Source organism: Abramis brama, assembly GCF_963993115.1.
Source record: "Abramis brama genome assembly, chromosome: 12".
In the NCBI taxonomy this organism is placed as follows: domain Eukaryota; kingdom Metazoa; phylum Chordata; class Actinopteri; order Cypriniformes; family Leuciscidae; genus Abramis; species Abramis brama.
Genome location: NC_139974.1, coordinates 36,784,906 through 36,807,879, shown reverse-complemented (window position 1 = coordinate 36,807,879; position 22,974 = coordinate 36,784,906). Strand labels below are relative to the sequence as shown.

Below are 22,974 nucleotides of genomic sequence, written 5' to 3'. Positions count from 1 at the left end.
ACTTTTTAAAATACATTTACTATTTGTTTTGTCCATATAGGCTACAATGGAAGTCAATGGTTACCAAAACGGTTTGGTTTCTGACATTCTTCAAAATGTGCAAACAAATGGAAAGAAGTATTGATGACAGAATTGTCATTTATGTATGAACTCTCCCTTTAATAGAATTTACTTTATAATATATATATATATATATATATATATATATATATATATATATATATATATATTAAGCAAGTTACCAGAAATGTTAACACAATGCATCATTATATAAACCCGCTTTTGAGATATTTCTGAGTAAAAACGGAGCAGGTGCCATGGATATTTGGGGGAAGAGAATTTCCCCTGTGAGGCCCATTTGAGTGACAGAGAAAGCCTGCTGTGAAAAACACTGTGGTTCCTACTGGTTCTCCAAGAACCCCGAAGCCACCAGAAAAACACTTTGAATTATTTTCAGCACAAAACGCATTTTATTTCTGAAGACCATCCCCTGTCAGAGACCTTTTCCTCCTTTAAATGTTTTTTTTATACCAAGGAAAATTATACATTTCTTTTTTGCTCAGTATTTGATGGTTGAATAAAAAAAGCTTATGAAGACATAATACTTTCAAGAGAAAATTATGTTTAAATGTTAAACTTCTTTAGATTTTCAGCATGTCATCCTGCTCTTAATTAATTTAGTTTACTTAAACTCATAACTATAGCTTATTACAACTCTTTATATCTTTAATATATTTAATTTTACCATGATGCAATCATTCTTTTAGATGACATGACATCAGTTATTCTCCATTGCTGCAATTTCCATTTCATCATCGTCATCATGAGCACATCATGTTTTATTGTAGAGATAAAGGACGACATGGGCCATTTCTGAAAGTCTGGCATTTCATATGGGTCTGGTCAAGCTCAGGCACTAAAACTTTAAATCATAATGGAAATAAAGAGCTAATATTAGACATTCCTTAGTGAGGCATTGACTGTTAGCATGAAAGTAAATTCAGTGAAGTAAATTGAAAGTGATCTTTTAATTAAACTATCACACTGATTTCTGTAACTGTATGTTAGAGTGAGTCAAAGCAAGTAATGCAAAACATATTCATCAACTCCACTGCTAATAATTGATTTCTTACCAAAATGATATCACTTCCTGCTGCCATGAATGGCTTTTTTTGTTTAGGCTTTTTGTAAGAATGGGTTTTTGTTTTATTAAATATTACAAGACTGTCAGGATTTAAATTGAGGCCACATGGAAAAAAATGCTTTGTGTGAAATATTCGAAACACCAAGAATATTTATTAAAAAAAAATCCTGTGAAAAGTTAGCGTAGTGATCACCCAGAAAATGACGTCATCTTCTCAAACCAAAACAGTGAAATTATTTAAAATTTGCTAAACTGATATGATTAATATCCTTACAAAGTGTGAGACCGATTTTTTATCCAATATATTCATATTTGATAGGGAAACGATTCACGACTGCAACCAACGTGAGCGTTTCATCCGCTTTTGTTTCCTCCACGCGCACTAGCCGCTCGCGCCCGCACGTGATCTCCATGGAAACGTCATCAAGCTCTAGAAGTCTTCCTGTTGCTATAGTTGTGCGTTAGCTGATCATGGCAGCAAAGGTAAGCGTTATTCTCGCACAGAAACATAGTAGCTTTCTGCAGACGAAGGGAGCGCAGTGTTTTATCATGAAGCATACGCATATGTCCAGAAAACATCATCGCAGGACACTGGAGAAACGCGGATTAACTGATAACCTTCAGTACACAGTAGCCGGTGTGACAGAGCTAGTTAGCCTGCTAATGTCCTGGGTGAATGTTAGCGTCTGTCAATGACATTGAGACATAAGAGCACTTCAGTGAGCTCTCATGAAGGCTCAAACCCCTGTAGATAGACTGTCCACTGTCTGCTGGAGTGTTTGAATGGGTGTCATGGGGTTTATAGGATGCTAAACATTCCCGAAGTGAGCTGAAGTTGAGTTGCTTAGATATAAGATGCTTTTAATAATTATAATAACACCAATGATCATCATTACCAGTGGAATATATATATATATATATATATATATATATATATATAACGTATCCTAAAATAATGTTAATAGACAACACTGGGCATAATACATGTAGGTCCGTTATATTATGTAGATCACAATGTGTTTATGTCTACAGGTAATGATAAAGAGGGCTGATCCAGCAGAGCTCAAGTCCATTTTCTTGAAGGTATGTCACCTCGTATCTCCCTTGAGAGTCTGGAAATGAAGGGATGGCAACGTAGCCCAACATCTAAGCACTGGTGTCAATGAGATATAACTCTATCTGATATAACCATTTAATTAATTTCTCATTACAGAAAGAAAACCTGAGGATTAATTTAAAAATGCATCGAGCACTGTATGGAACTCCTAGTAAGTTCACATGAATATACGAAGCAGAGTTCCTTTAAAGCACGAGAAAAAAAACTTACTTGCATGAATAACGTATTTTAAGTAATGAATCTAACAGCAAATGATCAAAAAAACTAACATATGCTTAATTAATATTCCTTTCAATAATCAGCCTTTATCTTGCCTTCTTCTGTTTTACCATCTGGATGATTGTAAAATGATGTTGTAAATTGTTCATGTTGTCCTTAACTGTGAACATAATTTTTCTTCGGTTATTCTGTCTCGGGTTTGTAATACTAAATATTTATGATCAATGCAATATGTGATTTTAACTGAGATGTGGTTGGCCACATTTCATGGAATACTACATTGTACAAGGCGCTGTATTAAGTGACTAATTCAATGACTGCTCTGAGTTTGCTGGTTTATTATATGAAATGCATCAATTACATATTTAATGTTAATCAGATTTTTATCTACAATTTCTATTCTGTACTGCAGTGGCCTCAGCATTAAACACATAATATTAGCCCAGTTTTCTTTTCCTTCACAGTATGCCAGTGTGGAGAAGAATGGAGAGCACCACATGTCCCCCGAGGACTTCGTGTCCAAGTTCCTCCATGCACAAACAGACATAAGGCTGTCCAAGGAGGCCACGGTTCTACTCGCAGGTGTTCTGGACCAGACCAAAGATGGGTTAGTATTTATGTCTATTGCTCCTGATAAAAGTTTGAGTTGCACTTGAACCTCAGGTTTGAAAACAAATCAAATTGTGCAACCAAACAACAATGACCAACGCACAGTGTAAATTTGTGTTTTTCATTAATAATTCACGACTTGTGTGTAAATTACAGTTCATAGTTCATTTGATTCATAAACAAAGCGTCTGCTGTGAAATGGATGTGGATTATGCGGCGGTATCTTCTGCTTTTAATCCTGCATTAGGATGAAGGGTCAGACATCTTAACACACCACACTTTGTTCAGGTGCTGCTCCTTTCAGGCAGCACGGCTCAACCCCTTTTTGCATTAATATGTATGCTTTTAATGATACATAATGATGGCCAATGATACGCAAGCCTAAGTCCAAAAAGATTGTGCGTTACCATGGCAACCAGCCGGGCCGCGTGCATGTGGTCATACGGCACGCATTATTAGGGCTGCCATAGACCGGGAGAGGTACACACGCACTGTAATTGCCTGTGCCATTCAGCTCTCGTGCTTTGTGCGACTTTGAGGATGGATAAATTGCTGCATCTCAGCTATTAACGGATAACTATTAGGGAATCATGGCTTGAGCTCTCTTTCAGAACGTGATTTTTTTTTTTTATTTGCAGGGCTTTGAGGAAAAAAAATAGGGGGATTGTTTGATTTAATCAAGATTATGGAAATATAAGAGTTGTGCTTTTCAGGTTTATCTTTGGATTTTTAAAAAAATTATACACAATGCATGTAGGTTACTGAGCTAGTTAAAGAAAGATCTGGATATATATGGATTTCTGAGGTTTGGTCGTTAGTGGCGGCTGTGGTCAGGACCTTCATGCCGTCAGGATTGCGGAATGTTGCAAATGAAGAAACGTTCATTTTGAGGCCTTCGTCCCAGAATCGCAATGAGAAGGTTCTAACAGCAGTTCATATTTTTGTACAAGTGAAGCTTGCTATAATATTGAAATGTATTCAAAATCATAAAGCTTCAAGAGCGAATAGCTCTGTTTGTGTGGGTGCCGAATCCGATGTTTTTGCTGAACACCAAGTGTTTTACAACCGAGGTAGGTTTTCATCTGATTGAGATGATTCACAGGTTATCTCTGTTTCATGAGATGGATACAAACAGCATGATGCATTTTCTACCTCCTCCTGAGCTGGAATAAATCAACTGATGTGGTGACATCCATCAGGCTCTGAATCACTTCTCCTTTATTCACTCAGCCCTGTTTGAGCGGTATCCTGCCAACGGTTCTGAATCAGTCATTCAACGCATGTAGACTTCCCTGCTGATTCAAAGATCTGCCAGACATTCTCTCCTTTTCTGCCTCTATCTTTTCTCCCCTCTCCATTTTTGATGGAAAAACTCCTCAAGTGTGAAACTCCGTAGCATCTTGGGGGTTAAAACTTTGTAAAGAGCGCATGCTGAGAAAATGGCAGTCCGTGCCCTTGTGGTTTCAGGCTGGTCTGAGGTATGCACTCAGGGAAAGCTAAACCAGCCCGCGTCCCTCCGCATCTACGCTTGTCAGTGACAATGACAGGGCCGGAGCTTATTGAAGGTGCTCTCTCTTCACCTGTCATGGATAAAAGCTACAAAGCTAAACCACTGAAATAATAAGTCTGTAAATAGTGTTTCTGCTAAGGACAGTGTTTACCAGCACCTCTCGGTTTTAGAAACAACACAATTTAAAGGTGCGTGGCACCCGCTGGGAGATATAAGGAAATGCTTTGTACAAACGTATTTCTGTTTTGATTAGCGTAAACATTGAAAATGAATAGCAGCATAATATTATTTTATCTGATGAAAATATCAACAAATGTATTGGTTTCTACAGTATGTTCCTCTTCTAAATTTTTGAAATATGTCTTTTATGCTCACCAAGACTGCACAAAAATACAGTAAAAACAATAATATTGTGAAATATTATTACAATTTAAAATAACCGTTTTCTGTATTAATATATTTTAAAATGTAATTTATTTCTATGGTGCAAAGCTGAATTTTCAGTCTTCAGTGTCACGTGATCCGAGTTGGTGCTCATAGTATTTCCCATTATTATCAATGTTGAAAGCAGTTTTGCTGCTTAATATTTTTCTGGAAACCATGATACAATTTTTTTTTTACAGATTCTGTGATGAATAGAAAGTTAAAAATAACTAGGCCGATAAATCTTTTGTAACATTATAAATGTCTTTATTGTCAATTTAATGTGTCCTTGCTAAATAAAAGTATTAATTTCTTTCAAAAAACTTTTTTTGTGTTTAGAAAAACAATTGTCCTTATTATTAAATCGTTTCAGTGTCATATTTGAGAAACATGAAACTTTTTGCATTCCCCATGTTACACTTCTGGTTCTGTGCCATTTTAGTTGATGGTTGAAAAATGTTCTTTGTCAGACTTATTATTTGAGCTTCGGTTTAGTTTGTTTTACATGGCTACAGCATCTTAGTGTGTTTGTGTACCAGTGTAATTGTTCTCTAGTAGTCAAGGAACTGCTAATCAACCATCATAAGCCTCACGTCTGGCATGGCGCTGGGGAAACTACATGCACAACTCATTTTTTGTGTATGCTGATTGGAGTGCATTTAATGCAGATACACTCCAAAATCAATTACAGTGACCATCAAGCTGATCTGAAATGAAAGCGATACCATCTGGTGATTAGAAGTCCCTCCTTGCCTTCCAATGGTTTCCAGTGTCAGAGATGCGTTTTAATGCTGCCTATTGGAAATCTCCTACTTCCCACTTCTGAAGTTGATATTCCGAGCTCGTTGCTCGGTGCTTTGTTGTCGGAAAGAACAGGAATAATGGATGACACCAGGTTTATTCTTGCCTATTTATTAGGAAAATCTTATTAAAGGCAAAATGCTATTTAGCGTCCCATTCATTGACAACCATATAAACATTCACCGCACTATCTAGATAGTCAGCTTGCTGGAATTTCGGACAAAAACAGGCTATTTTCGCTTGCTTCAAAGGATTCTTCATAAACATGCACTACTTTAATGACAAGACAAGGTGATATAGCTATTGTGGAAAAAACTAGTAAAGAATACCAGTCACAGTAGCAGTCGTTCTCCCCTCTGCCATGTTTAAAGTTTATGTCCCGCTCAACTCAGGAACTCAAAATTATGCTGCCTTTATGTGCTATCGGAATTATCATAAATACGAGTTTCTTAGGTGAAAATTGGACATGAACGCCCTCTCAAGTCATATTTACCACTGGGAAGCTTCGGGATAATTCTGATACCCAAGTTTCTGAGTTGAGCGAGCCATAAACGGAGGGGAGAACGACTGCAACTGTGACTCGAATTCTTAACAAGTTTTTTTCCCCACAACATCTACATCGTCTTGTCTTGTCGTTAAAGTAGTGCATATTTAGGCTACATATATGAAAAGTCATTTGAAGCGTATTGTATGTTTTATACACGGCGAAAATAGCCTGAATTTGACTATCTAGATAGTGCAGTGAATGTTTATATGGTTGTCAATGAATGGGACACTAAATAACATTTTGGCTTTAATAAGAATTTCCCAATAAATAGGCAAGAATAAACCTGGCGTCATCCAGGATTCCTGTTCTTTCCTAAAACAACGAGCTCGTAATCACGACTTCAGAAGTGGGAAGTAGGAAATTTCCGATTTCAGTATTATCCCAGAGCTTCCCAGTGGTAAATACGCCTTGAGAAGGGCGTTCATGTCCAATTTTTAACTAGGAAACTCTGATAACTCCGCTGACACGTGAAGACTTGTCAGACTTTTCTTTTTGCAAAAGCATCAGCATCTGTATCATCTCTCCTTGCTTTTTGTTTTTAATCATGGACGCCCGGGCCCAGCGGATCGCCTTTGAAGCTCTCCACCCACTCTGGAACAGCAGGCTCCTGTTCTCCTACTGTCTGCTTAGTTAATAAAACAATTACTCTTGACTCCACAATGTGGCTGATTTGGCATGCTGGAAGCGCACAAATTCTCAGTTCCTTTGAATTTCATCAGTAACAAAATTAATTAGAGTGGCCACGAAAATGTAATCATTGCTCCCTGGAAATTGAAATAAATTAGAGATGCATGCATTGGGACTGCTCGTTAGCAGTGACCTCGAGTAATTGCTGTATCCATTTGTGAAATTCATAATGGAGTTGAGGCAACTTTGAACTGCGCTTAAATAAAGACTAGATTGCATGGTCCCCAGGGTTTCCTATGAATGCTGAAATTGGTTATTTGATGAGGTAGATACGTGTGTGTGTGTGTGTGTGCGCGCTTGTGTGCATGTTTATGTGTTTTCTGATGTCATGCTCTCCATTATAATTCAAACTTTTAGTCATTTGCAGAAGTAGTGCTGTTAGTGTTCCCCTTTTATTGATATCATATTTTAATCTTTCTGCTGGTTTACTTGATTATTTGTCGAACAATAGCACCCATTTACTGTAAAATCATCACACATGTAGGAACTAATGAAATAATCGTGCCAAATATATGATGGCTTCTCAAAATGTGCACTGGCAGTCAAAAGTTTGAGCAAATCTGTTCAAGTATGAATTTCTTTACATTTATGTCATTTTTTAAATAAATATAGTTAATATATTTATATATGAATTTATTTCAGACATTAAGCGTAAACCTGTAGGGTATTTTATTTTAAAATAACTTCTTGTACTAAAACCAATATCTTGTGCACTAAAAATGTCTCAATGTAGATTTTGGTGAGCTTAATAGGTACGTTTACCCTACATCACAACACTGTGTCTCCTTTTGACTGGTAGTGTACATGTATCCCAGTAATTCTTCCTGATCATTTCCTTACTGTACTGCTGCATGACTTGTTGGTTGGTTGATTCTCTTGTAATCACATGATTTACTGAGTTCCCAACCATTCTGGGGGTCTTATATGAACTGGTCCCATTTTCAGTAAGGTAATGACATTTGACAGTCAAATTGGAAGCACTTCAATCAAGATTGGGATCATTGAAAAGCCTGTTATGTCAAATTGTTTTGTCATTCACTTAATCTCTGGGCCTAGAATTGAAGCTGGACTGTGTGTTTAGATGTTTTGTACATCATAATTTTAGGCTGATAATTACAGTTGAACAAATCACTCAAGTGTCAAGTGTTCACAATGAAAATATGTGCTACCTTTTTTTGTTTGGCGACGAGAAGCAGTAATCAGCGAGTGATACCCTCTCATCATTCAATAATGTAATGCCAGGCTGGTGGAGTGAAGAGTCCACAATATGTAGGCTGTAAGTCTGTTTGTCTCCATCAGGTTGATCTCCTTCCAGGAGTTTCTGGCGTTTGAGTCGGTGCTGTGTGCTCCGGATGCCCTTTTCATGGTCGCCTTCCAGCTCTTCGACAAAACTGGGAATGGCATTGCCACTTTTGGTAAGTGTACAATGCTCTTTATAAAACAGAGTCGAGTCTCGATTCTGATTGGATGAGCTGCGTTTGAATGTTGATAAAAGTTCGCCTATGTCCGCGCACGTTCTGTAAAAATGGGCCTAGCTGCTGTGTTGCTAGCCTACAGTTACGAGAATTAGCTATATTACTTGGCAGAAAAGCTGTTTTATCTGTTAATTATGAATCATATATATATATATATATATATATATATAAATGTTTTTTGAACATTTGTGTCTTTTATTTAGGCATTCAAAAGCCTTGCGGATCAGTGAATTTACCACATTTAAAAGTTTCTGTAAGAACACCCGTTTTGTTTTTGTTTTGCACATTTAAATGATAAAAGAGTTGCACTTTATTACAGTATGTGTACTTACATGAACAATGTTTTTTGGGTTTGTTTGGTTTGGTTTGGTTTGGTTATGTTTTTTGTTTGGTTTTGTTTGCATATTTAAATGATAAAAAGGGCTGCACTTTATTTTACATGTACTTGCATGTACTGACAGTGTACTTACCTAAGAAAATACTGGGTTATATAAGGTAACTACAGGGGTTAAGGTTAGGTTTAGGTTCATGGTTAGTACCTAGTTATTACCCAGTTATTGTGCATAGTACATGGGGTACAGGACTGTAAAAGAAAGTGCCACCATAAAAAGTGTGTGATGTTTAGGGCTGCACGATATTGAAGAAAAATGCGATATGCAATAACTTATATGCGATATTCGATATGCGTGTGTAAAAAGTAAAAAAAAAAAAAAGTAAAAAGTGTGTAAAATAAACATCATTTATAGGTTTTTCTTTATATAGATATATATATATATATCCTCTTTTTTTGACAAGAAAACATCCCTACAACTTCTGAAAGTGAACATCAGTGTTTTACTGTAGCATAAGAAGTGTTATTTTAACATCAGTGTAAACCACAGGGTTTAGGCTTTCAGGTTATCCTACATTAGGTTTGAAACAGAAAATGAATAATCAAACGTAAAAATAAACACTGCTTAGTTTTCACTGTATGAATTAAATATATACTGATTCGTATTAAAGCTACAAAAGTTATTCAGCCAAGAGCAGCGAGTGATTTTCTCTTTGTCTTTTGTTCATGACCCCAGTTATTGCAAGCTGTTGCGATATGCATATCGCGATATATACATTTGCAATATTTCGATAATTTTGATATATTGTGCAGCCCTTAGTATTTTTTTAGTTTAAGGTTTTAGGTACTTCACTTTCCGTAAGAACGCTCTTTTTGTTTTGTTTTGCACATTTAAATGATAAAAAGTGTGTGATGTTTTAGTATATTTTAGTTTAAGATTGTAGTTTCATCACAGGAATTTCAATTCATTTAAATTTCCTTCACATGAATTTCCATATTTTGGCCTAATAATCACTAATTGTATCAGCTGAATGCCTAAATCAATTAGGTTATCGAGTTTAGCTACAAAGCACCTTATGTCACTTAGCGAAGTTGTACAGAATCAGTTAAGATAAAACTCTTAATCCGGTTTATTCAGCCACTTGATTTCAAACACAATACGATCAGTATAATCTTCCGCTGTACATTAATTGCGGTTATTTGATTTCAGATTAAGAACAAAGGATTTTAATACACCAATAGTATGAGATGCTGCATTTACAGTTATATTCATGTTGCAAACGAACTTGGCACAAGAAAATGCATGTGTGTGTCTCATGCGTTAAATTTCCCTAATTGACTTAAATAGTCTAATTTGTCTTTTGTAGGCGAGACCTGTCAGATCATCTCATTTCAAATGCACTACCCAAAGTGCCTAGGCGGAGAGAAAGAGACTTTCATCAACCTGTTTTAGTCAATAGGGAATAAGATCAGATAATGCATGCACATATGCGTATTTCATATACATATGACACGGTTATTTAGATTTGCTGTTCAATGGTTTCTCGTTGCTCATGTCGTCAGGTTGAGCTGTAATGAGAATGTAGTATTTGTCTCATACACCTGTTTTTCAACTGCTGCAGTCACCTCAACATAAATAGCAAATAACTTCTGACTAAGATTATGGTCATGTCAAAATCACTTTATTGTGATGCACTACAGAGGGTCGGAAAATGAAATGCCGCTCTGTGTTAAAGCGAACAGGAGCCTCCCGTTTATAACCCTCTTAATGTCATTAAAAGCATTAAAGGTCTCTTGCTGTTACATTAAACAGTCTTTTTTTCACCATTTAATAAACCCTGTCATTGCAAGTCATATTATGAAGGGTTATTTTTTTAAGGGTTTGGAAAATTTAGGTTTTAATTAATGAATGACTAGCATTCCCCCCCCCTTCAACTTCAATTAGGTGAATTAGAGGTAATAAACTTGCAGGCTACCATGCAACTCCAAAGCGATATAACTAAAGAAGGACTGAGAAGTGTTGACAGGTTCATAAACACTGATAAAATAAAGGTCTGGAGTAGCTCCACAGTGGAACTCTGTTGTAATACTATAAAAAGCATCTGCTGTATGACTGCTTAATGTATATCATTTGCCATAAATAGGAAAAAAACTGGTTGTTGCGCTTCATGAGGAATGCTTCTCGGCAAAATGTTCAACCCCATTTTTCTTAGCTTTTATTGTCATGTTCTTCAGTTCAGTGATGCATTTTGGCAATTCTGTTTTAAATTATTTTTCTAGTTTATTACTAGTACTGTCAAATTGATTAATCGCATCTAACATAAATGTTTGTGTGTGTGTATGTATATATATATATGAGAGAGAGAGAGAGTGTGTGTATATATATATAGTTTGTTAAGGTGTTAACATATATATTATGTATTTACAAACTTTGTTCGATTCAATTAATCGCGATTAATCGATTTGACAGCACCATTTCGAATTATATCATCAGCATGAGTGAACAGTTGAATTGAAAAATGACAATATCACAATGTCTTAGTGTTTTTCTTATTATTTTTGATTTAATGAATGCCACAACCTGATGATCATATTTTTAGGCATGATCTGAAATGATTCAAAGAGCAAGAACATCTGACTTTCTGTACAATGTCACGTATTCACGAATCTTAAATATTTTTTAATAACTTTTATATAATATAATACATTTCATAATGTTTATTTTTAAAAATGCTTTAACTATGCGTATTTCCATGTTTAAAAGAAAAAGAAAAAGAAATAATAAGTTTGATGCCTTGTGTTCCTAAAAAAAGCTTTGCTTTTAGACGTGTTTTGCTGGTACAATCATAGAAATCTAACAATGCATAGTCAAAAGTGACATTTCTGATGCCAGGCTTATCTCTGATTTCAGAGGATGTGAAACAAGTTTTCGGTCAGACCACTATTCACCAGCACATCCCCTTTAACTGGAACTCAGAATTTGTTCAGCTTCACTTTGGCGCGGAGAGGAAGAAACACCTTAACTACGGGGAGTTCACTCAGTTTCTGCTGGTGGGTACGACTGCTGTCTAATTTCTCTTTCTTCTGCCCACCTTCCCCCCCCCCACGCACACCCAAACGCACTCACTTTCATACTGTCCCCATCACACACTTTCCTTCACCGCCGCAGAGCTCGGATCGATGTAATGTCTTGTTTGGTGTGTTTCGTGCCTGGTCTCGCCTAGATTGACACACAGATCTGGGCACGGTTTCCCGCAGCACAGCGAGGCATATTGACCTAGTTAGTCATTAATGAAACACTGGAGTTATATTCCTACGCCAGCATTTGTTTCTCATTAGCTGACGTAACCTCAGAGCAGTCTAGCGATTCCCCTAAAACAGGTAATGTTTTTCTCCTACAAGAAGAATAGCAGTATTCCTTTTGTATTTGTGGCGTGCTAGAAATTTTCCAATATAGCGTCTAGACCTGAGAGTGGGCAGAGGGGGTGTGAGGGGGTCGCTCTGCCAAGTTTGCATCTACGCTCGCTATATCTGAATGAGCTTTTTATATTAAACTTAACTTGGACCAGATGGGTTTTTGGGAAACTACGAGAAACACGCCGATATTGTGTTTGTGGCCAAGACGGGATTAATTTTGTTTTTGGAACTTGAAAACGATGAAAAAACACATTTCCCGTTTCATTTATTTCATTTTCTTTGAATTGGCAACTTTTTGATGGTCATGTGGAGTGATTTTAGAAAACCGGTGTTAGATTTGGTCCACTCCAGAATTGACGCGGTATCGCGCAGCACTGTAAAAATGAACCAGCATCTTCACGTCTCAGTGAAACCCACAAATTCTCGAAATTATGAATGGATGCTTTCCAACACTGACGTTGTGTCAATATGTCCTCCTACAAATATGACACGTCGGAAATCTGGCTCTTCCGTCAGAAACGGCATTACTGTGTCTTAGCCAAAGGTGTAACACCTTGCTATTTCTTTAACCTGAACAGTGATGATGAGTTCTTCAAGACCGTTTCGCTGTTTTAATGCCAGCGCTTGAATTAAAATAATTGACCCAAACAGAGATGCCTCATCAAATGTTTTTATTTGAATCCAAAGACAATTAAAGGCACAATAAATGCCATGGTGGTTTCAATATTGGCTTTCGGAGGTTCTGTTCTTCTCCTACCTAAATAAAAACCATGTTTTTGAAACACTCACAGTTGCAGTAATTTAACGTTTTAAGAGACTAACTGTAAACTGTAAGGTTCAGAGCCACAATTATTATGCAATTCCACATGCTTGTGGCTGGAGCAGCACAATGCAAGACAGCAGCCAGATATTATTTACCTCTACCTCTGCTCTTGTTTTATTTACAGTGCTACTGGCATTTCCTCCTTGTTTAAAACATTGTTTGTGAAAGGCACAGGAGCATTTATAAGACGTTTATTTTCCTAAATAAATCGTCTTTGTTTTTCCAGCATCTGATTTGCAAATATTTAAATAAGTATATTGATGTGAAAAATAGGTTAATAATAGAGAAATTACCAGTGACAATCTGTAACTGTGTTATTTTAGTTATTTATTTTTTTTTTTTATGAGGAGAGTGACATTTCTATAATATCAGAAATAGGTTAGCACGGAGTCTGACATTCAAAGCTTTGACATTTTCTCTAATAGTGTTTTTTGCGCAGGCGTTCCTTCTATACGAAGACACGTCCATATTCGCACAGCAGACCTATATTTCCAGTATTTTGGACCGGCTGCTCAATTATGCTGGGAGAGAGAAAAACAACTCTCTTTAAAAGCCTGAGATGTGTAAGAAAGTCGTTCTCGTCTCTTGATGTGATACTGCAACCGTTCCAGATGAGTCGCACAATCGACAAAATGAGAGTTTCCTCTCCATCAGATGTCTCAAAGCAATAAAATATGTATGTTGTGGAAACATCATGAACAATAATTTAATCATTTTTATTTGAATAAATATATTTGTTTGCATTAATTAAAAAAATTATAATAATTAGTCTTTTTGTTGTAAATATAATAAGTAAAAATAATATTATAATTAATATATATTTATATTATATTTTAAACTAAACGTATTGATGCTTTTTTGATTCAGATCAATGCACAGGATTAATTTAATCTTTATATTTATTAACTTGTATGTAAAAAAATTTTTTATATCATCTGGGGCTGATTTTACATTTTAAAGAAATGATTTGTTTGCATTTTTACATAATAAATGCCGGCTGTACAGCATAGGCTACATCTCACTTGGTTTATGTTATAAAATCACATGCATGTAACATATCTATATCTGTTTTGTTTTTTCTGCAGTACAAATTGCTCCAATTCAGCATTCGGTAAACTACCAGCATGCAGATACAGACTGACATTCACTGTGTTGCAGGAGATGCAGCTTGAACATGCCAGACAGGCTTTTGCGCAGAGAGACAAGGTCAGGACCGGCGCCGTCACGGCTCTGGACTTCAGGGACATCATGGTGACCATCAGACCCCACATGCTCACACCATTTGTGGAGGAATGCTTAGTTGCAGTGAGTTTAGTTTTAATTATGTTTTAGCTTTTTTCAGCCAGTGGCTGTACTGCATGACAGCTTCGGGAGAGACTTTTTTTTCACATAAACCACCGGGAGATATTTGTTTGTAAGGTGCATGTGTGTGTGTGTGTGTGAGCAGTCTGTTTTATACACACTCCATGGAGTCTATCATTTTCTCCACGATTTGTGACTCATAAACCTTGGGATTCTGGGAGATGTTTGTAAACACACAATTTCAAGGCCATTAGAAATAAATTAAAGACAATACGCTCGTCAGACCCAGTCTATACACTCAATCCTCTAATTTAGAGGCCTTGCAAAACAAGACAGGAGGTATAAACATTTTATCACATCTACATAAAGGTTTATACTTTTTTTTGTGGCCAGGTTTATGCAGGGATTTTACTAATGACATCTTGGTTAAGGAAACTTCAGAGCAGATCTGATTTTTGTGGCTTCAGGTGGACGTCACCGTTTCTGCAAAGCACACAGCGCCATCTAGTGAGAGACGATCCGCTCTTGCTTTTCTTTCAGAAACCCTCTCAGGCCTCATGAAGACAGCTATGCAAGCGCTAAACTACACTTCAGCCAGTCTCTAAAGTCATCAAATACATTTGAAAAATGTAGAATTTCAATGTTTAACTGCTTAATATTTTAGCTGGTCTGGTCACTGCCTAGTTTTCTTTTTCCTCCCTGATGCCATCAGAGTGGCCGACCGAGCTTTAACACCAAGCGTTCTGTCAGATGCTATTTAAAGATTTACCTCATGTTAGTTTTCCACTTTATATGTCCCTCTTCTCATAAAACCGCTTAATTAAAAATGGCCCGCAAGCTTGAATCCCTCTGAAATTGCCAGTGTGGCTCTCTGTGAAACACATGTATTTATTTAGCGCTCTGTGGGGTGGAAGTGCTAAAGATGTCGCCGCACTGTAGCTTGATTAATGTTTGGCACTCCATAGAATTCTCGGCTATTTATCACCTCTGTCCCTCATAAAAGGATGTCTTCGTGCAAATGTCTGTGTGTGCGTCTGCCAATTTTGCAGGCAGCCGGTGGCAGTACGTCACATCAGGTCAGCTTTTCCTACTTTAATGGCTTCAACTCTCTGCTAAACAACATGGAGCTCATTAGGAAGATCTACACCACCCTGGCAGGCAACCGCAGAGATGTGGAAGTTACTAAAGGTTAGTGGTTTTTTTTTTAATCCTGTTTTGTTTTGACTTGTCCTTCTTCCCCTGATTAGACTGACTGGCGCTGCGTCCGAATATGCATACTTCCATGTATAGTATGTGACAAACTGGTTAAACTTTATTTTAAGGTGACGTAGTTACGTTGTACTTACTCAAATAAATACTGAGTAATAATAATTAACTACATGTACTTACTATAGAGTTATAGGGTTAGGGTTTGATTTAGGGCTAGTTACTTGTAATTATGCATAATTTACCGTTATTACTATAGTAAGTACATGTAGTAAAGTGTAACTACGTCACCTTAAAATAAAGTGTTACCGAAAAACTATAAATGAGCCAAGTAGTATGCCCGAATTCATAGTATTCATAAAACAGTAGGCGAAAAGTACTTGGATTACTTCTTCCGGTGAGATTCTGAGGTGTGCATAGGATGGACACTTTAAAATCCCATGAGGCCACGGGAGAGGATTTGTGAATGGCGGTGAAAGCGTCGCAACTGACGCCATAGGTTGCATGACAATGTCTATGGTGGATGTATTGCGTACAAATATCATTCATACTACACACATTCATACCATGTAGAACATATGTTTTTTAAATGGCCATGAAGTAAGTTTCAAACCAAATACAGTATGCGATTTCGGACATGTGCCACGAAAAACACAATGTTACCCACAATGCATTGCTGTAGATATCCCTGTTCGCTTGTCATGTATATGTGTGTTGTTGAGGCAATATCATTTTTTGTATTATATAATGTGTAAATGTGTAATTATAGTATTTAAATAGTACATCTTGTGCAGATCCATTCAATTTTAAAAACTATTTTAAACTTACATATGTTGTCATGCACTTAAATAAATTGTGTAATTTAAAATAAGTATAGAATTTTATATATATATATGAAGAGTTCAGATGCAAAAGCCTCTAAGTGCCATCTGAAATTTTCTTCTAGAATGATCATTTTTATCAAGCTTGTATATTTAAGTTAAGTAATTTCACTTAAATGACAATTAATAGTTCATTTGCATTGCCATTTAAGTGAAATTGCTGAACTTAAATATATGAGCTTGATAAAAATGATCATTCTACAAGAAAATTTCAGATGGCACTTAGAGGCTTTTGCATCTGAACTCTTCATATATAGCATCAGTTTGCTGTTAATGTAACATTTATTTATTTATTTATTTATTTATTAACAACTCATCTTTAGCTCATTAAAAGAAGAGAAATCATTTTGAAAAGCTGTCGGTTGCCCACCAAGGAGTGCATTTTTTTTTTTAAATCCCCCAAAACCTTAAAAAACCTTTAGTCTGTGTCTCCCTGGCCAACTGCTGACCTGTGAAACAGCCCTCATAGTCTGGCTGCAATGGAGCTCTGCGTCTTGGACACACACACTCCTGCTGAACACACCCCGGCTGCGATGCTATCAGCCCTGTGGAGACCGGGGCCAGGGGTGGGGAGGCTACACTTACCGCTGCTGTTCCCACAGAGGCTGTAGGCCGCCATCGGGCTCCGCTGGGACCTGTGCGTGCGAATTTCCATGTCTACTTCTCTTGTTGACCCTCAGCTGATTGGTTCCGTATGTTTTGAGCGGTACGCCGAAGCATAGTTTCGTCATTGCAACAGCGATTGCTCGCCACCTGGGGAAAATGGGGAACACATCACCTCGCACACAGGCCGCAGATAGAAAAAAGAGCTAGCAAATGTATAAAAACATTCAACGTGGCTCGGTTTTCTGGCCATTCTAAAGCAGAATTTCATCGCCACCGATCACGACTACGTGATTTCAGAGTTACTTTTCCACCCAGATACTTGAAAGGCCAACTTTTTTGTAGAATCAAATATGATTTTTGGCACGTCCAATGCTCTTGGCGGCATGTTCCTCACACTTATCGGTAGCTTGTGTTTGTTTTTGGAGAGGCAGATGCCCTGCGTGATCTTTGATTGGAGCGTTCTTCACACTTCACAGCGTGTTTAAGGCCGGGGTAAGCTGAGCTGGCCTTCATTCAATAGGGCTCTGTGTAAGAACACTTGCTGCCTTTTTCAGACTAGTCACTCTATACCAGTGCAGTGGGAATCCCACTGTTAACCGGCCTGTGTTCATTCTGCTCATTACCACTCTACACTTAACCTGCACAACCAACTGATATCCAATACATTCCCGGACTCGGTGATTTACTAAATATCTGAATGAGTTATAATCACGTAGGAATGCATGTGTGTCAAGTCAAGTCACCTTTATTTATACTGCACTTTTTACAATACAGATTGTTTCAAAGCAGCTTTACAGGAAAATAATGATTAATGATGCAAACAGAATTCAATAATAGTGACTATAACAGTGTTATAATTCAGCTGAAGTCAGATCAGCGTTGATTCAGTTTAGTTCTCAGAGCAGTCAAATCAATAATATAAAGTGTCTCCAACTAAGCAAGCCAAAGGCGACAGTGGCAAGGAACCCAAACTCCATCAGGTGATGGAAAAAAATAAAAAAATTGGGAAAAACCAAGCTCATTCAGGTGCCAGTTCTGAGTTCAAACATGGTGTTTGATATTGCATTGATTCCAGGCTGCATCACAAGTCAGATTAATGTAAAAATAATAGTTTATGAAATAGTGATCAGTACAATAGCACTAAAATATATTTGGACTGCTTAAACCTTGTAAAACTCTATGAACAAAACTTTAATTCAAGTAGCTTTTATTTTAATGAAACGTACTGGAAGGCATAGGGTCGTTTTAAAAGAAAATGATCAGCTGGATCCCTCCATGAAGAGCCCTTGAACAAGACCGTTAGTGAAGGGAGCATGGCCACTTTCAGGAAGTAATTTACTGTTTATAATCATGTTATTCTGAGAGGCATTCATTCATTTTGAGGTAATAATAATATTAATAAGTACACCTAAGGACTGTTAGTTGAAAATATTATTAACATATTTATGTTCCAAATGGAGATGGTGCACAAATTGAACTTATATTGAATTAAAGACACAAACAGGCAATGTTTGACGTGAAAGAATACTTTTAGCAGCTATAAATGAGAATTTTGCTCCTGCGTTTCCAAGGTAATGTTCTAATTGACAATAACGTGTCAGGGACGCATTGCTCGATATAGGGTGTATGTGACAGTGCCGTCCTGCACCCTTCAGAGTGTTTACTTCAAGTGCTCTGCCCTTCTGAGGGAGTAGGACACTTTCAAACATAATGCATCCACTTCATACATCCACTAAAATGACCTTGCAACCATTTGGCACAAAGAACTTGCAAAAAACGACTGAGAAAAGGTTTTGCATCATCTGTTTGCAGATGCCACTTGATTTAATATGGTTATTTAGTCATGTATTTTATATTATATGTGGCTTAAGTGGTCAAATGCAGTACCAATCTAAAGTTTGGGGTGGAAAAGATCTTTCTCAAGAAATTATTTGGTATGGATGCATTAATTAAAGTGACAGTAAAGACTGCATTGCTACAAAGAAAAAACTAACTATAAATATAAAATATATATAGTTATATATATGCACATACACACACAAATTCATATATATAATGTTGTTCTTTTGAACTCTCTGTTAATTAATGACTCGAGTAATGATGCTGAAAATACAGTTTTGCTGAATAAATTATATTTTATAACATTCAAATAGAAAAGTTATTTTAAATTGTAATAATATTTCACAATATTGCTGTCTTTACTGTATTTTTGATCAAATAAATGCAGCCTTGGAGAGCATTAGAGACTAAAACATAAAAAAAATCTTACAGTGTGCTTTTTTGAACCACTGTATATCTTTGTGACAAATATTTAATTCATTCAAATCTCACAAGAATAAAATCCCTCTCTTTCTCTGTTTTCCAGAGGAGTTCATCATCGCTGCCCAGAGGTTTGGCCAGGTGACCCCTATGGAAGTGGACATCCTTTTCCAGCTGGCCGACCTGTATGAGCCAAGAGGGTGAGTCACCATGGCGACAGTCACCGTCTGAGAGCCTCTCCCCATCAAGAGGAGGGTTCGAGACTCAGCCATAACACACTTCAGCTCAGCCTCTGTGCTTCAGAGCCCTCTAGCCACTCTCGCCTTCTAAAAACGGCATTGTTTGACTTCTGTAATTATATGTGAAAAGTTTTCTGGTCTCTATTCTGAGTCTTGTTCTGACAATTGCATAGACGATGATACATGACTCTTCCTATTATTGGACAGCGGGAGGTTTTGAACACAGTCCAGCTTGTTCTAGCTTTTCTGCAGCATGTAGCGAGCACACATGTTTCCACACTACTGTAACTGCTGTGACGTTCTTACCAGAACTGTAATGAGCTTGGAAGTATATTTACTAAATATCTGCTCTGAGCCGTAATCATGGTGAGCTAAACCCATCTTTTGGAAACCAAAGAATATCACATGAACATTTGTAGAGTCAGATACCCTGACCTATGAACTGACTTATGGCTCTGCTGGGTGGGTCTTAAAATATCTCTGGAGTAAACGGTGATCTGGAATTGCTTTTTGGACATTATTATTTCTTTGCAATGCGATACTGTAATTGCCCAACTCTCTTTGAGTTAAGATTGTGAGGTTGTTACTTGTGAGGGCACACTATACCTACCACTCTTCCTCAAACATCTTAAAGATGTGCTCTGAAAAAATCTGTTTAGCCGTTTTAATATGTCTGCCTGTGTTTTTGCTGTCTACAGGCGTGTTGGTTTAGTTGACATTGAGATGATTGCACCTTTGGAGGAGGGAGCTCTTCCTTACAACCTTGCTGAGATTCAAAGACAGGTAAGCTACAGAAACTGAATGTAAAATTGTCTTAAATCTTGTCTTTTACATGTTCAACTTCTTTAGTGAAAAATATCTGCAAAGTCACTCAAAGTGAGTTATTCTCTATATCAGTGTCACTGTTTCTGAACTCCCTGAAACGCCTCCATTGTAGTCTTGTGTTTTCTTCCGGGAACGAACACAATATTCCTCATTTAAATAATGCCGGCCCAAGTCATATGCAGAATAAAGGGGCGGGGCCTGGTTGAGTTAGTTAGTAGTGTGTTGAAACTCGTGTTAAAGTAAGGGGCGGGACATTTCCCAAACATGCTCGGTTGACCAATCACAACAGTTGACAACATGTCCAGTTGACCAATCAGAGCACATCGCGCTTTTCAGAAGGAGGAGCTTCATAGAGATAGAAACTAAACAGAGCGTTACTGAACATTCGAACATGAACACATATTCTAGTGAATGTCTTTGTCACTTTAATGGGTCCTTGCTGAATTTTTCTTTCTTTCAAAAATTTGGTAACACTTTACAATAAGGTTTCATTTGTTAACAATAGTTAATATATTAACTAACATGAACTAACCGTTACTTTGTTAGCATTAGTTAATACAAATAAAGTTGTTCATTGTTTGTTCATGTTAGTTCACAGTGCATTAACTAATGTTAACAAATACAACTTTTGACTTTAATAATGTACAGTGAGGAAAATAAGTATTTGAACACCCTGCTATTTTGCAAGTTCTCCCACTTAGAAATCATGGAGGGGTCTGAAATTGTCATCGTAGGTGCATGTCCACTGTGAGAGACATAATCTAAAAAAAAAAATCCAGAAATCACAATGTATGATTTTTTTAACTATTTATTTGTATGATACAGCTGCAAATAAGTATTTGAACACCTGAGAAAATCAATGTTAATATTTGGTACAGTAGCCTTTGTTTGCAATTACAGAGGTCAAGGGCTGTCGCTGAGAAACACGGAGTTTGAGCTCCCTCCAAAGATTCTCTATTGGGTTTAGGTCTGGAGACTGGCTAGGCCACGCCAGAACCTTGATATGCTTCTTACAGAGCCACTCCTTGGTTATCCTGGCTGTGTGCTTCGGGTCATTGTCATGTTGGAAGACCCAGCCTCGACCCATCTTCAATGCTCGAACTGAGGGAAGGAGGTTGTTCCCCAAAATCTCGCAATACATGGCCCCGGTCATCCTCTCCTTAATACAGTGCAGTCGCCCTGTCCCATGTGCAGAAAAACACCCCAAAGCATGATGCTACCACCCCCATGCTTCACAGTAGGGATGGTGTTCTTGGGATGGTACTCATCATTCTTCTTCCTCCAAACACGTTTAGTGGAATTATGACCAAAAAGTTCTATTTTGGTCTCATCTGACCACATGACTTTCTCCCATGACTCCTCTGGATCATCCAAATGGTCATTGGCAAACTTAAGACGGGCCTTGACATGTGCTGGTTTAAGCAGGGGAACCTTCCGTGCCATGCATGATTTCAAACCATGACGTCTTAGTGTATTGCCAACAGTAACCTTGGAAACGGTGGTCCCAGCTCTTTTCAGGTCATTGACCAGCTCCTCCCGTGTAGTTCTGGGCTGATTTCTCACCTTTCTTAGGATCATTGAGACCCCACGAGGTGAGATCTTGCATGGAGCCCCAGTCCGAGGGAGATTGACAGTCATGTTTAGCTTCTTCCATTTTCTAATGATTGCTCCAACAGTGGACCTGTTTTCACCAAGCTGCTTGGCAATTTCCCCGTAGCCCTTTCCAGCCTTGTGGAGGTGTACAATTTTGTCTCTAGTGTCTTTGGGCAGCTCTTTGGTCTTGGCCATGTTAGTAGTTGGATTCTTACTGATTGTATGGGGTGGACAGGTGTCTTTATGCAGCTAACGACCTCAAACAGGTGCATCTAATTTAGGATAATAAATGGAGTGGAGGTGGACATTTTAAAGGCAGACTAACAGGTCTTTGAGGGTCAGAATTCTAGCTGATAGACAGGTGTTCAAATACTTATTTGCAGCTGTATCATACAAATAAATAGTTAAAAAATCATATATTGTGATTTCTGGATTATTTTTTTTAGATTATGTCTCTCACAGTGGACATGCACCTACGATGACAATTTCAGACCCCTCCATGATTTCCAAGTGGGAGAACTTGCAAAATAGCAGGGTGTTCAAATACTTATTTTCCTCACTGTATTAGTAAATGTTGAAAATGTAACAAAGATTAATAAATGCTGTAGACGTGCAGTTCATTATTAGTTCATGTAAACTAATGTAGTTAACTAATGTTAACTAAAGAATCCTTATTGTAAAGTGTTACCAAAAATGTTACCGATCACTTTAAGCAGTAGTGTATAAACGAATTAATAAATAATAACAAAAATAGATAATTACAAACCGAATAAGGCATATTCTTCATGCATTTACACTTGCACTCATTGCAATCTCAAATTCTCAAAGAGACGTGACAGCATAAGTAAATGTAGTGGCGTTTACGGTGCATTCTTGAAATGCTTGTGCACTTGAGTGATTTTGACTCTCTGGTTAGCAGACTTACAACAGAAATAGGGAGCGGATTGTTCAATTTTATTT

General features: G+C 37.3%; 1 protein-coding gene across 3 annotated transcripts in view; it reads left to right on the top strand.

The window, feature by feature from the left end:
- The first annotated feature begins 1,542 nt into the window (after nucleotides 1-1,542).
- The window catches only part of slc25a13 (solute carrier family 25 member 13), a 40,500-nt gene continuing 19,068 nt past the window's right edge, over nucleotides 1,543-22,974 (top strand). The window contains exons 1-10 of one of the 3 annotated variants that reach the window (XM_084131105.1): nucleotides 1,564-1,627; nucleotides 2,177-2,227; nucleotides 2,358-2,412; nucleotides 2,945-3,087; nucleotides 8,357-8,472; nucleotides 11,775-11,914; nucleotides 14,262-14,408; nucleotides 15,455-15,593; nucleotides 19,464-19,557; nucleotides 20,295-20,379. In XM_084131105.1, coding sequence (XP_083987231.1) covers nucleotides 2,401-2,412; nucleotides 2,945-3,087; nucleotides 8,357-8,472; nucleotides 11,775-11,914; nucleotides 14,262-14,408; nucleotides 15,455-15,593; nucleotides 19,464-19,557; nucleotides 20,295-20,379 — 876 coding nt within the window. In that variant the 5' untranslated portion in view covers nucleotides 1,564-1,627; nucleotides 2,177-2,227; nucleotides 2,358-2,400. Of the gene's footprint in view, nucleotides 1,628-2,176; nucleotides 2,228-2,357; nucleotides 2,413-2,944; nucleotides 3,088-8,356; nucleotides 8,473-11,774; nucleotides 11,915-14,261; nucleotides 14,409-15,454; nucleotides 15,594-19,463; nucleotides 19,558-20,294; nucleotides 20,380-22,974 lie in introns of all 3 variants that reach the window. The other 2 variants (XM_084131103.1, XM_084131104.1) reach the window with 2 other exon arrangements.